Here is a 15,770-nt window from a genome sequence, read left to right as displayed (position 1 = left end):
ACCCATCCTTCCTCCTCACCTGTTTGTCTGTAACTGCTTAGAACCCCTGCTATGTCAGGAAGGGAACCAACCTCGCTGCCTCACGTGCCAGGCACTGTCTCTACAGTGAAGGAAACTGAGGCTCCCAGAGGCTCCATGACTTGTGCAAGGTGACGTGGGAGCAAGTTCCTGGCGCCGAGTCCGGAATCCTCAGCTCTCCTGGAGCACGGTCCTTGTTCTTTGTCCAGAGTGACACCTGCAGCTCCCGAACATTCCATGGATCTGCTCCTTTCCCCACTCCGCGCCCATTACTGAGAACTACATCTCGCTTCATTCCCTGTACATGATCACCGTTAGGGGCCCACCTGTCTCTGTGACACGATCCAGAAACCAAGAGCCTGCAACGAGTGGCCCTCTCGGAGCCTCTGCCCAAGTCCCACGTCACCTCTCCAACAGACCGCTTTACCACTTCACTCTGGTTTTCAGCAAGATCTTTTATTTACCCTCTGCTCCCCAACCGCGTCACGTGAGCACAGGTAGCCAGGGGCCTGTGTGGGCTGCTGGCTTTGTAAACGTAGAGCAGTCAGTACGTGTAGAAATCATGCACCTCAGGGATTCTTTAACAAGAAACTTAACAAGTAAAAAGACTTCAGGTGTGTTTGACATTTCTGCCCTTTCCTGCATTCTAATCGCTGAAAAACACCTGTGTAGAAATTGTACTCAAATGTAGACACGGTTTCTTTGCACACTTGCTAGTAACTACCTAGTGCGTTTCAGACCGCGTTTACTTCTGACGGTTGCTCCTCCCAGAAGCTGCTGGTTTCCGTGCGGATAGAAACACTGGACCCAGACGGGACAAGCAGTATGTTCCGTACCGCTCCAAGGCTTTACAAACCTGACTCTGCCGTAATACATTATTCAAAAAAGGCATCTCTAGTGTGACTGGAGGAGACTCCTTCACACATCGGCTAACGGGGGGCTGCTTCTAGACTTAGTGCCTCAAACTGGCCACGTCCTTCACAGCAGACCCAGCGCCGCGACCATGGGTCCTTTGGGTATGTAGGTCCCCCCAGCGTCCTCACGTGCACACACTGGCTTAGGTGGCCCTCACCACACCCTTGTGCACTGACAGAGACACAGGGCCGACTCTGCCATGATCTCCGAGCCCAGCGTTTGAACGCTTATGTACAGACAAATGGGAAATCATAGGAAACAGAACTCCAAAGCAAAACAGACACTTCGGGCGGATCTACGATTCCAGTTTTGCCAGAGAAAGGCTTTTCCAGAACGTCACTGGATGAGTGAGGTCTCATCTCACCTCGGCGCCCATCAGCCAGCCTGGGGGTCTGAATGCTCATCACCTTGGACTCCAAACAGCTCAAACGGGGAATTCTCCAGGCCCAGCTTGGCAGTAGGGCTTCTGTAGGCAGTGAGGTAATCGAATCACATGTTCAGCTGCTGAACCGAGGGAGCCCCAGCTTGGCTCTCGAAGACACCAGCCTCAGCTCTGTCGGAAAGCAACGTCTACAGAAAAGCCTTCATTGCCACCAGCCTGATGCTCTTGCCATCAGGGACCCGACTGGGTTCAGGGTGAGGTGAGCAATGGTGAGTCTGCCCTGCCCTGACTGGGCCACCCTGCCGAGGAAGCCAGCAGGGGACAGCTGGGGATGCGGACCGCGGGCTCCCCCGACCCGGGCGTCTGAGGCCCAGGGTGATCGTGACAGCAGCAGAGGCCACGTCCTCCAGCTCTCTGATCTGCAGTGTTTTGTTTTGTTTTTGTTTTTTTCTTTTAAGATGACAGGAAGATTTACGTTATTACATCCAGACAAGTAACCATTTGGCGACCCTATTTCAGAGCACTGACGAAACCAAGTAGCAGCGTGACACAGACAACAGGGACCCCGAGCCTCTGGTCACAGAGCAAAGTAATGCGCTTTTAGGCAGAAAGGAATCGCAGAAGCAAATGATTGGAAGGGAAAAAAAATCTAAGGAAATACAAGCTGAAAATTTCCCACTTTCAATAACCGAAGGAAAGAGGGACCCAACACGACCTAAAAACCAAATCCCAAATGAGAGCATTCTGTCGAGGCATGGAATTGGAACAGGGGCAGGGGCCGGGCCGCACCCCTGTCTGCCCGGGCGGACCGCGGCCACTCTCGGCGACTGCAGCACGACCAATGTTCTCATCGTCCCGGGGCAAAGATGAAATCCAGGGCCTGCCGTTCGGCCGCTGCGACGTTGGGATGCCACAGATCCACCATGAAAACCACCCGTGGGCCGTCCTCCGCCGAACCTGGGGGAGGGCGGCGAGAGAGGAGAGGTTCAAACCGCCCGGAGCCAGGACCCGGGCAGAGCCAGACCCACGCGGTCAGCTTTCGGGCAGGGACCCCTGCTGACCCCGGCACAGATCGCAAGCTCTCCTCCTCTCTGATCAACAACATTATCAGAAGACCCCAGAAGGTTCTGAGCAGAGTGCAGAAAGGAAACGGGCAGAGGGAGGGAAGGGTGAAAACGTGGTGGATGGAACGCGGAGGACTTTTAGGGCAGGGAGGTTACTCCGTGCGATCCTGTCATGGTGGACGCGTGACATCACACGTTTGTCCAGACCCACAGAGTGTACAACAGTAAGAGTGAACCTTCATGTAAACTACGGACCTGAGTTACTGATGATGTGTCAAAATTGGCGCGGCCATTGTAACCAGCGTACTCCACTGTTACAAGGTGCTAAGAGAGGGGAAATTTATGGGGGTCACGGCAGGGAGCACACTCTGTACTTCCTGCTCAGCTTTTCTGGGAACCAAAAACTGCTTTAAAAAGAAAGTTTAAAGATACATGTAAATATATATATTTATATTTTTAAAGGCGGCCACGGGGCACACAGACACTCACCTTCATGGAACGCGGCGTGCAGGAAAGAATCATCGAAGAGGAGGCAGCGGCCTTCTGCCCAGCACTGGGGCTCCCCGCCCACCACCAGCTCACAGCCACTCGGAGTTTTCAGACCTGGGGGCAAAGCAGAGAAAAGAAAATGAAGGCGGGCAGGGCCAGGGACGCCGGAAGTCGGGAGTGGCAGGCTTTGGAGGAAGCTCTCGACCTCCAAAGCCCCGACCCTGCGCCTTACCCCTCGGGAGCCCCGCTTGGTGGGTGGGTGGAGGCAGTCCGTTAGGACAGATGCAGGCCGTGCACCTGCACCCTCACTGTGCTCCCTGGAGAAACTCATTCCTCTGGTGGCTTAATCTGTTCTGGGCCAGGGACTACTCTGATTAAAGCACGGACCAAGGCTTGCGCTCCACTTGTGAGACTCCTGAAGCCCAGTCGTGGGGCCCCGGAAACCGAGGGAGGCCAGGTTCAGAACCCTGCCTGCCCAATAGGCAAAGGCTGCTTCCGTCGAGATTAAAGACTCGGAGACTCACACAGTGCCCTCCTCTTTAGGGTCCAACGTTAAAATCCACTGTGAGGCCTGAGGATGGCATGTTCAGTCCAAGTTTCCCCAGCCTCATTCTGGGAAAATGGTGACACCCCTAAAGAAACGCCTGAGCTTTCAGAGGAAACTGACTGCCACCCTCCTAGGAAGCCATATGTTCAAAATGCAGGCGGGGGACCCGAGCTCGGGTATAGAACCCCGGAAAGGGGGGTCTTCTTCAAGCGCTGCCGTGCATGCACTTTCACACCCCCATTTCCAACTCAAGGGTCTGAAGGAATGCTTGGCCCCTGGCACTACCTGGTCATCTGTGAATGAAGGCACCGGCACAGCCACCTAACTGACTCAGAGGAAGCTGGGTAGGCCCTGAGCCGGGAGGAAGTGGGCCCTGCGAGAGGGCCTGGGATCATGGTGTTCTGTCTGTCTTCAGTGACCCACCCTGATAATCACGACCCTGGGCCAGTCAGCATCCCCGCTCTGATTTAATGTCCCTACGACACACATGAAACAGTGTACTCTCAACAGCCTGAGGATTTAACACACCCTCTGAACCAGAAATGGATGGCGCCAGGAGGCACATATGGAGTAAGAACTCAAACAAAGAGGCCACGTGGAGTAATGGGCAGGAGAGAGGACTTCAGGTCAGACGACCACCCTTACGTGCTGGGTGACTCTGAGCAAGTCACTCAACCTCTCTGAGCTATAGCCTCCTCATCTGTAAAGAGAGGCCATGAGCACACTTGCCTTCCAGGCTGTGTGACCACTGTCCTTACTACCAATCACTGAAGACTTAACTGTGAGCAGGTTTGTGTTAAATAAACACTTTACAGACATCACACACTTTCCAGATGGAGCAACTGAGCTTCAGAGAAGTTAAGTGACCTGCTGGAAGTCGCTATTTAGTCCTGTGCGAACTGAGATTTGAACCCAGATCTGTCTGGCTCCATGGAACAGGCTCTTACAACACTGGACAGTAGGATATAAATGCTAGTTGTTACATCGGTAGCAGTGAGGCTAAGTGGTTGTCAACTTCCCTGTAGTTAATATGTTTCAACTATCAATAGTACGTTTCACTGAATCAGCTGACACTGTCAGTTCTGCCTCTGGAACCAGGATCTCCCACTACTGTTAACAACTGCTGGGGGAGGTTAGGGCTGTAAAGGAGCTCCGCTCCGCCTGAAAGATTTCCATGCGTGCCCTCACCGCTTGGTTCAGTGGAGAAGGCCTTTAGGGATAGGTGGTTCTCTGCAGGGACAGAACACCCCAGGATTCCAAAAAGAAGCTCCCCTTTTTCTGGGCCACGAAATGATTCATCACCACCCCAATGGTACAACAGAAAAACGGCCTGGCTTGCCGGCTTCCCAGACCCTGCTCACTCGCCTCCGCCTCCCTTCACTGCGCCCCAGCCTTCCAGCGGCCCACCATCCCCGCCTACTGCCATAAACCAGCCTGGCTGGCAGATATGATTAACACTCGCCCAAACAGAGCATTCGGGCGGCTACTGGGGACACACAGGCCCCACGCATGGCCTCGGCCAGTCCCATATCCCCAGGCCCCCTCTGGCTTAGGGCTCACTGCTTTGTCCCCAATGCCCATGGACAGAGGCGCAAGACGGGTGGAGAAAGGGCTCTGTCCACCACTTCAGGAGGCTGGCAGCTGGCACTCAGGGTGGGCAAGGCAGACAGGAGCTGACCAGCTTGTATCACCCAGCCGGACGGCCGAGAAATCCAACAATATACTCATGAAAGGAAAATGAGAGCCTAACGGGCTTTTGTAGCGAGAATCTGGATACGCTCACACACTTTCATCCACCCTTCCCTGAGGGTCTGCCACTGGACCGGTATCTGCCTCCTGGCTAACAGCTGCCTCATTAGTTTCAGAGGTTGTTCCCTGGAGCTTCGTGACAGTGGGTGGGGACCTCGCAGCCCCGTACAGGGTACTGGGTGACGGCTGGGCCGCATGGACGGGTGCTGAGCGATGCCACCTCTAGCGGAAGCTCGGAGCAGGCTCGGCAAACGTGTGCCACCCGGAGGCACTGACGGCTGAAGAGCGGCGGCCGGGACGACGCCCCCAGCCCCCACTCAAGACGGAAGGCGGAAAGGGAGGCTGCGGGGCACTGCAAGGACACAGTTCTGGAACCGCAGGTGCCTCCCCACGTCTGCCAGGTAACTGGCGGAGGTGTGGCCGCTGGCACGTACCAGGCCCTTCCTGCCTCTGACCTCATTCTCCGGACACCCCCTATGTCAACACACGAGGTCACGTGAGTCTCACACCCCTCTCTTTCCTTCCTGGGTGGAAGGACAGAGGAGAGGAGGAAACGGAGCAAACCCAAGCCTGGCGCTCACCCTTGCCATGGGGACAGCTCACGCTAGTGGGACGCCTTCCAACACCGCCTGCTGTCCAGGGTGACACGGATGACCCAGTTTTTCCGGTGGCAAGTGACTCTCTGGGCCGGGAGGGGAATGACGGATCATAAAGAGGCCCACGTGGGCACATGTTACACACACACACACACACACGTACACTGCACACATACACAACAGGCATGAACACCTGGGAGGCAGGTCCACCAGCCCTTCCTACTCAACACACCTGCCCGGAATTCTACCACACCCAGCTCAAGTGCCCTTCCCTACACGTCCTTCTGAAGCTTTTAGAAAACTTACAAGGGAAACCTTTAAAAAGAAGAGCATTGCTCCCCGAGGCCCACAGCCTGGCAGGGAGGCCCCCTGCGGTTTGCTCCCACTGAGCTGGTCAAGCTCAGCCCCACCAGCGGGCTCCCCAGCTAGCCCAGATACGGCGCCCCAGCCCCAGGGGGAGCCTCCTGCTTTGCTCCACCCCGGCGGCCCCAGCGGTCCTGCAGGGTCAGACCCCCGTCCCGGAGCAGCCCACAGGCAGCCCGTGTCCCCTGAGCTCAGAGTGCGCCCTGGTGCCTCACACAGAGATTTCATTACAATGATCATCACTAAGACGATCATCTCACTTCTTAGATCAACCAGAGCCCCCTTTAACTGACTGCCCTCTACCTGCCAAGCACTTCACACACAGGACATACTTCTAATCTTCCAAACAGCCCTCCAGGTAGGTGTTACGCCCATTTCAGAGAGGAGAAATTGGAGGCTCAGTTTCAGAGCCTGCCCAGGGTCACCCGGCAAACGGGGCTAAGCCGGGATCTGAGTCCAGGTATGTTTGCTTCCAGAGTCTGTGCATTTTCCACTGTTTCCCAGGGGCAGGGACTATGTCTTATGGGTCATTTTTCACACTGCCCAACACAGCGTATGATCATAAAAGCTACTAGCTACCATTTATCGAATGCTGTCGCATGCCAGGAGCCGTGTCAAGCAGCCATGGCAGATATGACTTCATTGAAAGCTCTCAACATTCCTGTGAATAAGTACTATCTCCTCATTTTACAGATGTGGAAACTGAGGCCCGGAGAGACGTGGTTATTTCCCAAAGTCTCACAGCCAGCCACGAAGCCAGGCAACTCCCTCCAGAGCCCCTACCCTGTCCTGCTTTTACTCTTGAAATACTCAAAACAATGTCAATTGCTCGAACCTAGTTCCTTCTGTTTTTTTAAAGCAGTGAAGCCCTCTGTCCAGTCTCCACAGAGAGAGCGGGAGAAGCAGAGGGCTCTGGGCGAAGAGGGGCTGAAGGGCCCGGGGCATCGGGCTCAGGTTCCCCAGGCAGCCCCGAGGCTGCCCTGTGGACCATGGTTATGAACCCCCTTCTCCAGGCTATACTGGGGCTCCTCCGTGCGCCTCTCGTCCCTCCAACACAAAGCTGGGGCGGACTTCCAAAGCGGGACCTTGCTCAGGCTCTCAGCAGCTCCTCTAGTCTGGGATGCTAACCAGTGGTGCCACTGCCCTGGTAACCAATGTTATCATGACTCACTAGGAAGGAGGCACTCTGGAGAACTAACGTCCCTCTTCACCGAGTAGTTTTTGAGCCTGCTTTTATCAAGTACTCACTATCAGGCTCTGCTTGAGCAAATGCCTCACGATGCACATCATCACACCAGAGCCTCGACATAACTCTGTAAAAGATGATCTTTTTATAATACCTCCACTTCCCAAATGAGGAAGCTGAGGCCCAGGGAAGGGGACTGACTTGCCCAAAGTAACACAGCCAGCTCATGGTGGGGTGAGGACGCAAACACAGGCAATCTGACTCCAGACCCTGTTCTCAAAACCACTGCTACACACACTACACGTATTACCAACCTCCCTAGAAGCAGAATAAAATCAACTTCACACAAAGCGTCCCTTCGTCCTTGTTGATTCGGAAGGCACTTGGGTATCTTTCAGCCTCCTGAATCACCCCAATAGCCTCTGGCTCTAGAACTACTCTGTCCAATACAGTAGCCAAGTGTCATATTTTAAAATTTGGATTCAAGTAAAAATTGAGCTCCTTAGTTGCACTGGCCACGTTTCAGGCACTCAAGTTACATGCAGCTGGTGGTTCCTGCACTGGACAGCGTAGACGGAGACCATTCCCATCTCGGCAGACAGCTCCTTTGGACGGAGTTTCTGTCACAAATTAGGTTTATACTGACCACACGTTTCTTTTTTGACTCAATTCTCTGCTGCCAACACTGTTCACACGTGACCCATCCATTTTTGATCAGAGTACAGTGAAGCATGAGAAAAAGCCCAATCCTGGCTACTGACTACAACTCGTGGTGTCTGGGCTCCCGGCCGGCAGACGGGCTGGGATGTACTTGCTAGAACAGCGCGTGCCGGGAGGCCCTGTCCCCGCCACGTACCTAAATGGCAGCGGAGGCGGATGTTCGTGGGTCCGTAGTGCTCCGTTATCACGGTGCCGGGGCTCAGCACGGAGATGCACGCGTTCCCAAAAACATTGTTCCCAATACAGGTCCGAAGGCTTCCAAGCAAGCGGTACGTCCGTGGGCACTTCCTGCAGTTCCGGGGGACGCAGACCCCCTGATTGACCAAGTAAAAGGTGACCCACTCCCCACTGGGGGTGCTGTTCATTTTCCAGCCCTGTGGGAGGCTGCAGTTCGAAAACGCTTTGTACAGGGCCTCAAACTCACACAGGATGGTCTGGAAGTTGCGCTCCAGCAGCTCCACGTCATGCTTCTGTGCATCCCGGGCGAAGTAGGGCGAGGTGGGGAGGTCGGGCAGGAAGAAGACCTCGGGCTTCTGGATGGAGGGCCGGCTGCTGAGGTAGCGGCCCTGCTCGCGGATGCCCTTGTGGATGCGGCCCATGCCGGACCAGGAGTAGCGCTTGGCGTACTCCTGCAGGTTGTGGTAGAGCTTCTGGTTGAGACCCTCACTGTGGCTGCAGCGCACGCACTCGGGGGACTGGCAGTACACGAACCCGTTCTGCAGCCCCGTGGCGTCGGGGCCCTGCATCAGGGCGTTGACCGAGACGTAGGGCCGGGGCTGCTCCCTGCCCACGTGGTAACAGTACCACACGAACAGGACCAGCAGGCAGGCCACGGTGACCGCGGCCGTGGTGTCGCAGTCCCGCACGGACTGCATGCCGGTGGCGATGCAGTCCCTCAGGCCGTCCAGCGACCAGCTCCAGGCCACCAGCCACTCGAGCGACATTTTGGGGGAGCTGTTGGGGATCCGAAGAGAGGTCAGCTGGTCAGTCCTCGGGAGTCCCAAGGGCATGCATACCATGCAGGTCAGCGTAGGGGGTGAGGGGCGGCTGGGGCAGGCGGAGGCATGGCTGCCACGGTTCCTCGGGTCCTGCCAAGGGCGGCATGGAAAGACATCTGTGCCCAGCCCCCCGCTCCCGGCAAAAGTCACTGCGGGTGGGGGCAAAGGAGCGGCTTTAGGTCACGTCGGCAAGTGGGGCTGGTCACCGTGAAATGACTTTTTTAGGCAGTCCAAACCTGAGATGAAAAAAATAATAATAAACCGGCATAAATTTTTACCCCTGGAAAAGTCCTCAAGTGAAACACAAAGCCCCAGCTCGTTTTGTCAGGTCTCTGTTGGAAGGGGACACGCTTCTCAATCCTGTACTTTCTCCTTCCATTTTATCACCACCCCCTTTCCCAAAAGGCCAGTAGTGTTTAATCTGCATCAAGTACTGTTTGATCATTACAGTAGTCCCATCTGTTTTGTGTCATCCTTAGGAGGTGCTGTGATCCCCATTTTATGGATGAGGAAACTGAGGCTCAGAGAGGTCCTATAACTCACCCCAGTTCATGCAGCTGGGGCAGGGACACAGAGCCCATCTCACTTCAAAGCCATATCTATCCATTTTGCTACGCTCTTGCACAGTAGGTATGTAATAAATGCTTATTCTCCTTAAATCTCTGTACCTTTTATTAAAGAGAAATCTGGATTCAAAAGCATCTTACAAATGGTAAAGGAATTTGGAACTGCATATTCTCCGTTTTACTTGCTCTTTTCACAGCACTTCATCATTCTTATTTAACCTCTCTTGCCCTTCTGACATAGGTTGGGCTTAAATCAAGCTGGAAAAGGAAGTGGGCTCCCCGGGGTCACATCTGTGGCAGACACCAGGCATTTTCTGTCTACTCGCTTGGGAGGCTATCTACTGGCCTCACCCATGAGATTATGAAAGTGAAATGATGGATAGAATGAAAATAGAAGCCCTTTCCGGTCTGTCTCCAAAACACACAGAAGTGCTGTGCTTTGCCACGTATCCTGCCGATGGTTTCGGCCAGTGTCCGGCACGCTGATTATCCTAACAACCTAAGAGATGATCGAAGCCCAGCTGTTTCATTGCCTGTGTCTATAGAACCCCGGCCGTGCTTCCCAGGTGAAACTCTCTGTCCATCCTGCTCTAATTGGATGAAAACAGCCAGGTCTATGTTCTACTACATGTGTAATACATTCCCTCACCTTGAGGAGCAGAATAATTCAGAAATTTCGCTTGGTACCATGCTCTCCCTTGTCTCACAGGAACGTGAGAAGGCAACTAATAAAAACAGGAAAGCTGTACCCTCCCCCTTCTCCGGGGACTAAATTTGGCCCCAACATTCTTGCAACGTAGCAGAGAGGTTAAGAACCCAAACTGGGCAGGTCACTCCCCTCTCTAAGTCTCAGTTTGCTCATCTGTTAAGACGGGGTAATGCTCCTCTCATTGGATCAAGGGGAATGATGGGTTGAAAGCACTGATGATCACATCATGGTGACAGTTCAGAATGTGCTAGTGACCGCCGTGACATGTGGATTCCCATCTCTAGTAGCCAGCAAACCACAGGTGGGCCATCAGGGAAAGGTATCTCAGGTCTGAGAATTCCAACAGCCAAAGGTATACTCTTGTTGCCACACATCTCAAGGAATTTTTTTTGGGCGGGGGCGGGTCCCCAGACGTGCAAAAGCTATTAAAATTAAAGGGAAACCTTAGATTGTCCTTAACTCCCTACTTATATCTTCCCAGCTTAGATTGAATAAAGAATCGCTTGACTATAATATTCAGTCAGCAATGCATATGCTGAATATTCACGGACATTTTTATGTTTCTAGGAAAAATACAAGAGTCGGGAGGTTAGAAGCTAAATTTTTTCCTCATAGTTCTCCATGTCTTCACAGATTTGGGAGAAGAGGGAAAGGCTGGGCCCCCTAGATGGAAACAGACCCCCTCCCCCACTCACCCCGGGGCCCTGGTTCTTGACTAGTCCTCCCATAACTGGCAGCTGTTTCCTCTTGAGGAAAAGGAAAGGAAAATCATGATGAAAGGTATTTTGTTTGCAAGCCATCTGCCAAACAGAACCCCAGGATTCTTGAAGTTCAGTGTGAAACTAACATCTGTATGATAACAAGCACTTTTACTAAAAGGATTTCCCCCATCGCTGAGCTGAAGCCCTAATTGGAACTTTGAAAACCCAGTCTCTCAGGAAGAGAGGTTTGTTTCTCTTAAATGTTCTAAGAGTGACATGATGATCATTTAACAAACACCTGTTAAGTTTCAGTTCCCATCAGCCCTGCTTGAAGTTTAAGTCAATCAAAATGAAGACGCGGAGTACCGGGTAGATGACGAGGGAATCTCTCCATTGGACAGTCACACCACTTACCCTCTCCCCAGGGAAGCCTCATTCTGTACAACACCGGCCATGAACGCTCCCTAAGCTGAGCTATAAACAAAAGGCAGAGGATCCTCAGGCCCTGGACCCCAGCTTCAGACCCTGCTCACAAGATCACAAACAGCACTGAGAGCTCAAGTAAGGACTTCTCACATCTGCCACTTACTTTTACCCTAACTACGGTGGCAGGACCCTGAGCCCGGAGGTGGATTAACAAGCTCACAGCTGAAACGTAACACTAAATTAAACCTTTACCTTTACAGGGTGATTGGCAGTTTATCAAGTACTGGTTCAAACATCTGACCCTCATAGACCCCAGCCCTGCAGCTGCGAGGGCATGAATTCCACCCCCCCACTCCCACCCCCCAGCTCTTGTCTCTGTGACCACAGTAACTTCCAGCTTCCTTTACACATCTGTTTCCATTTCTTGTCCTCATCAGGGATGGGGACACCTCATTGCAGTTCTACACTTTAATAATACGCAACTCCAGATCTTCAAAGTCAGCCAGCTCTGGGGAATAGGGTCCGAATTCATGGCCACTTTTTGGTGAGCAAGTCGAATCAAATATAACTTCTGATACAACGAACACATAGGGAGAGAGACACTCGGCTCAAACCTGGCTAATCCAGTTCACATTACCAGTCCGAGAGGCTGCCCAGTGCCAGAGAGCTTCTACTCACTCTCAGGGTACCCTAGAAGCCCCCCAAGGAGCCGGGCAAGGAGTGTGATGCATGCACCCAGGAGCTTGAGAGCTGCCCTGGGGCCAGCCCTCTGCTGCGGGGAACCGGAGACCTCTCCTCCTCACTTTCTTGTCCAGCTTTTTCAGTATCCACCCACTCAGGAGAGTGGGGGAAAAGGGGAGTGCACAGAATAGGTTAATACAGATGGTGACCACCAGGAGGTCGGGGCGGGAGTGGGGATGGGGTGGGGGGAATGGGACGATGGAAAGGTACTGACAGGAAAAGTGGGCGATTAGGGAAGGAGGCTCATGGAACAGGGGAGGAGGGTCACCACGGGAAATAAGGGAAATGGGTGATGCACAGGGCTGGGGGGGAGGGGAAGAGCAACAAGAGAAGGGACCAAGGAGGATGGTGACCGAGAAGGTGATGGTGATGGGGCATGTTAACACGGTGAACAGAGTCGCGAGGGAGCAAGGGGACAAGGAGGGTGATGCCCGGCCCGGGCCGCGTACACTGCCAAGGCGGCGGCGCTCAGCACGTAGCGAGCGCTGGGCGGCGGGGGCCCCTCGTACGGGCCGAGATGCGGGGCGCTGAGCACCCTCCGCGGCCGCGCCGCCGGGCGTGGGGACCGCGGGCCTGCAGCCGCCCGGCCCCCGCCTCCTCCCCCTCTCTCAGGGTCGGTCCCGTTGCGCCGCCGTCCTGCCCCGCAGCCCCCGGAGAAGCCGCTTACCTGCGCCCGAGCGCGCGGGCGGCGGGGGCGGCCGCTGGGGCCGGGGAGACGCCGCCGCCCGAGGGCGCGGACGCTCGGACGCCCCCTGCCCACGCCACGGAGCCACCGCCCCGCTGCTGCCCGGCCCACGCCGCCGGAGCCCGAGCCAGAGCCGAGCCGGTTCCCAGCCGGTGCCGACGCCGCGCTGCGCTCCGCGGGGCCGCGGGGACCACAACTCCCACAATGCCGCGCGCGGCCGGGAGGCTCGAGGAGGGGATGCGGGCGGGGCGGGGCCAGCGCCGGCGGCCTGAGGGGCGGGGCCGAGACCCCCAGCGGCCAGGGGTGCTACTCGCACGCGGGGTGACCCGGGGCCGAGATCGCGCCGCCCGCTCGCGTGGCTTTTGCGGGCGCGGCCGTGGGCCCGAGCGGGGAGACGCACTGCCCGCCCAGTCCCAGGGCGCGCGCAGGCGGGCGGGCGTTGGGTAATTCATGAAGTCCGGCGGGCGTTAATTTACCCGCTCCTGGTTCTGCCTCTGTGCCTCTGCCTGTTCTCCCTCCCTTGGTCTCTCTCTTTTCTCTGGTCCTCCCTCCGTGCCTCTGCCTGTTCTCCCTCCCTTGGTCTCTCTCTTTTCTCTGGTTCTCCCTCCTACATTTCCTCCTTTCCTTCTCTTTCACTTTCCCTCCCTTTTCTTTCCTCCCTCACTTCCTCTTGCCCTGACACCCTGTTTCTTTATTGATTCATTCATCTACTTGAGGCCTCGTAGGCACTTGGAATGAAACCGCAAATCAAACAGGATCCTTAAGTTTCATGGAAGACAAACTCATTCGCTTGATACAAATGATTATTGGGCAACCTCTCTGGGGCTGGCCCTGCGCTCTCTGGCGAGCCGTCCAGACGTGGCCCCTGCCCGCAGGGAGTCTCCGGCTAGCCAGGAGTAGGCGGTGCCCAAGTAATCACAGGTACACATCTACAGTCACCTACCAGGCAGAGTGGTTACCAAGAGAAAGGACAGGATGAGAATGTGTAACAGGGGGGCCTAATGCGGGGTTGGAGTCTCCAGGGAGGCCTCTCTGAGCAAGTGATGTTCGAACGAAGGCTTGTGGGAGACAACAGGGGCCCTGGGTCGTGTTGTGGGCTCCGGGGGAACTATGCATGAGTGGGTTTTGGGAACACGGAGTGGGAGGACCAGCCCACAGTCCATCCGTTCTGTCCCAGAATCCACCTTGCCCCTTCGCAGACCCCACCTCCCACCACCCCCACACCCAGAACCCACCTCTGTCGTGTCCCAGAACCCACCTTGCCCCTTCCCAGAATCCACCTCTCACCCCCCGACCCAGAATCCACCTCTCCCTGACCCAGAATCCACCTCTCCCTGACCCAGAATCCACCTTGCCCCTTCCCAGAACCCACCTGGTCCCTGTCCCAGAACTCACCTCTTCCATGCCCCAGAATCCACCTCACCTTTGTCCCAGAGCCTACCTCTAGGATGTCCCAGAGCCTAGCTCTAGGATGTCCCAGAATCCACCTTGTCTCTCTCAGAAACCACCTCTACCATCTCTATTATTGCTCAGAATCCACATCTACTGTGGCCCAGAATCTGCCTTTACCATGTCTTAAAATCCACTTCATCCCTGTCATCTCCCCCCTTTTCTAAGTCCAAAGGAGGAAGAACTTTTCTTTTTTTCTCTTTTATTCCGGATGCATACATTGCGAAACCATAAAATGCATATGGATTTGCTCCAAGTGTGGGTAATCGACACAGGCATCAGATTTAGAAACATTAAACATGTTGTATCTTTTCACTGCCAGCCTCGGAATGGTTGAGCCTGGGTAGGGTGGAGAAGATGGGAGGATATTTGGTGCATCTCACATTCAGAAAGTTGCTCATATTTAGACTTCTCCAAAGACACATATGTTCAGTCACTGCATCACACTGACAGGGATGAAAAAGAAAACTATTCTTCATACAGTTGTAAATGTGTGTTCCATTGCTGGACCACACCATCTGTAGTACATTATGAATTAATATTGTCTATAAATCTTGTAATTATCTTTGACCAGTGCAATTATATCGCTCTGTATTTGTTAAGAGCATTTATTTGTTCAATGGCTAAATTACCATACACACATTTTGCTAACCCTGCTTGCCATTCTTTCCTCTGGGAGACCCTGGGAGGTGAATTCCCCCCAGAAAAGGGTATCCGGGCCTTCCAGAGGGGGCTTTTGGGTGAAAGCTCATGATAAATGTTCATTGAGCTAATGGAGGAGTTGAGATAAGGGCCAAGTGCTTATAAATTGCCTGGCTTCAGCTTGGCTGTTACCCGCGTCCTCCTCCTCTCCCCGTTGTCTCTAGGGCAGTCATTCCCGACCCACTCTGAGGCTGCACAGCCTATCATTACGCCATCTCGTACACTCGTGGGGTCCACCCAACTCCCTCCTCCTACAGATGGAGTCACTAGGGGTCCAGAGAGAAAACATGCCCTGCTCACTCAAGGTCACAGCAAGTCAGTAGGGGAATGTGTAGACCCTCGACAAAAATACTTGTTTGGTGGGTGAAAGAAACTGGTATAGTCACTTTATAGAGCAATTTGGTAGTATTTGCTAAAATAACAACAACAACAAATCTGTTTCCCCTAAGAACCAATAATTTCACTACTCTATCTGCCCTAGAGAAATTCTAGGGTAGATAAAGTAATGGTAACATCTTCATGTTATATAATACTGGGCAGCTATTAAAAAGGAAGAGCTAGATGTATGTATAACAATATAAAGCTCCTGAACAAATTATAAAGCAAAAAAAAAAAAAAAAGCAGAATTCTACATGCAGTATAATTTCATTTACATAATATGCACATATACACAAAACGTTACTCTATGGTTTCTGTGGATGTATACACATATTTATGTAAAAGCAGGAGAAAAGCACTGGCAGAATACCCTAGTATGTCCTCCT

At 53.9% G+C, this 15,770-nt stretch overlaps 1 protein-coding gene across 1 annotated transcript; it reads right to left on the bottom strand.

Annotated features, from left to right (window-relative positions):
* Positions 1–2,162: 2,162 nt before the first annotated feature.
* On the bottom strand, positions 2,163–9,048 carry ASPHD2 (aspartate beta-hydroxylase domain containing 2; the record flags this gene model as incomplete). The annotated part of the gene is made up of 3 exons (XM_082667484.1): positions 2,163–2,272; positions 2,869–2,982; positions 8,166–9,048. 3 exons carry the CDS (start codon positions 9,046–9,048, stop codon positions 2,163–2,165), a joined length of 1,107 nt encoding a protein of 368 aa, XP_082523610.1.
* Between the last annotated feature and the right edge of the window lie 6,722 nt (positions 9,049–15,770).

The sequence above is a fragment of the Grampus griseus genome (genome assembly GCF_964374135.1).
Source record: "Grampus griseus genome assembly, chromosome: 12".
In the NCBI taxonomy this organism is placed as follows: domain Eukaryota; kingdom Metazoa; phylum Chordata; class Mammalia; order Artiodactyla; family Delphinidae; genus Grampus; species Grampus griseus.
This window is presented reverse-complemented; position numbering and strand designations above follow the sequence as displayed.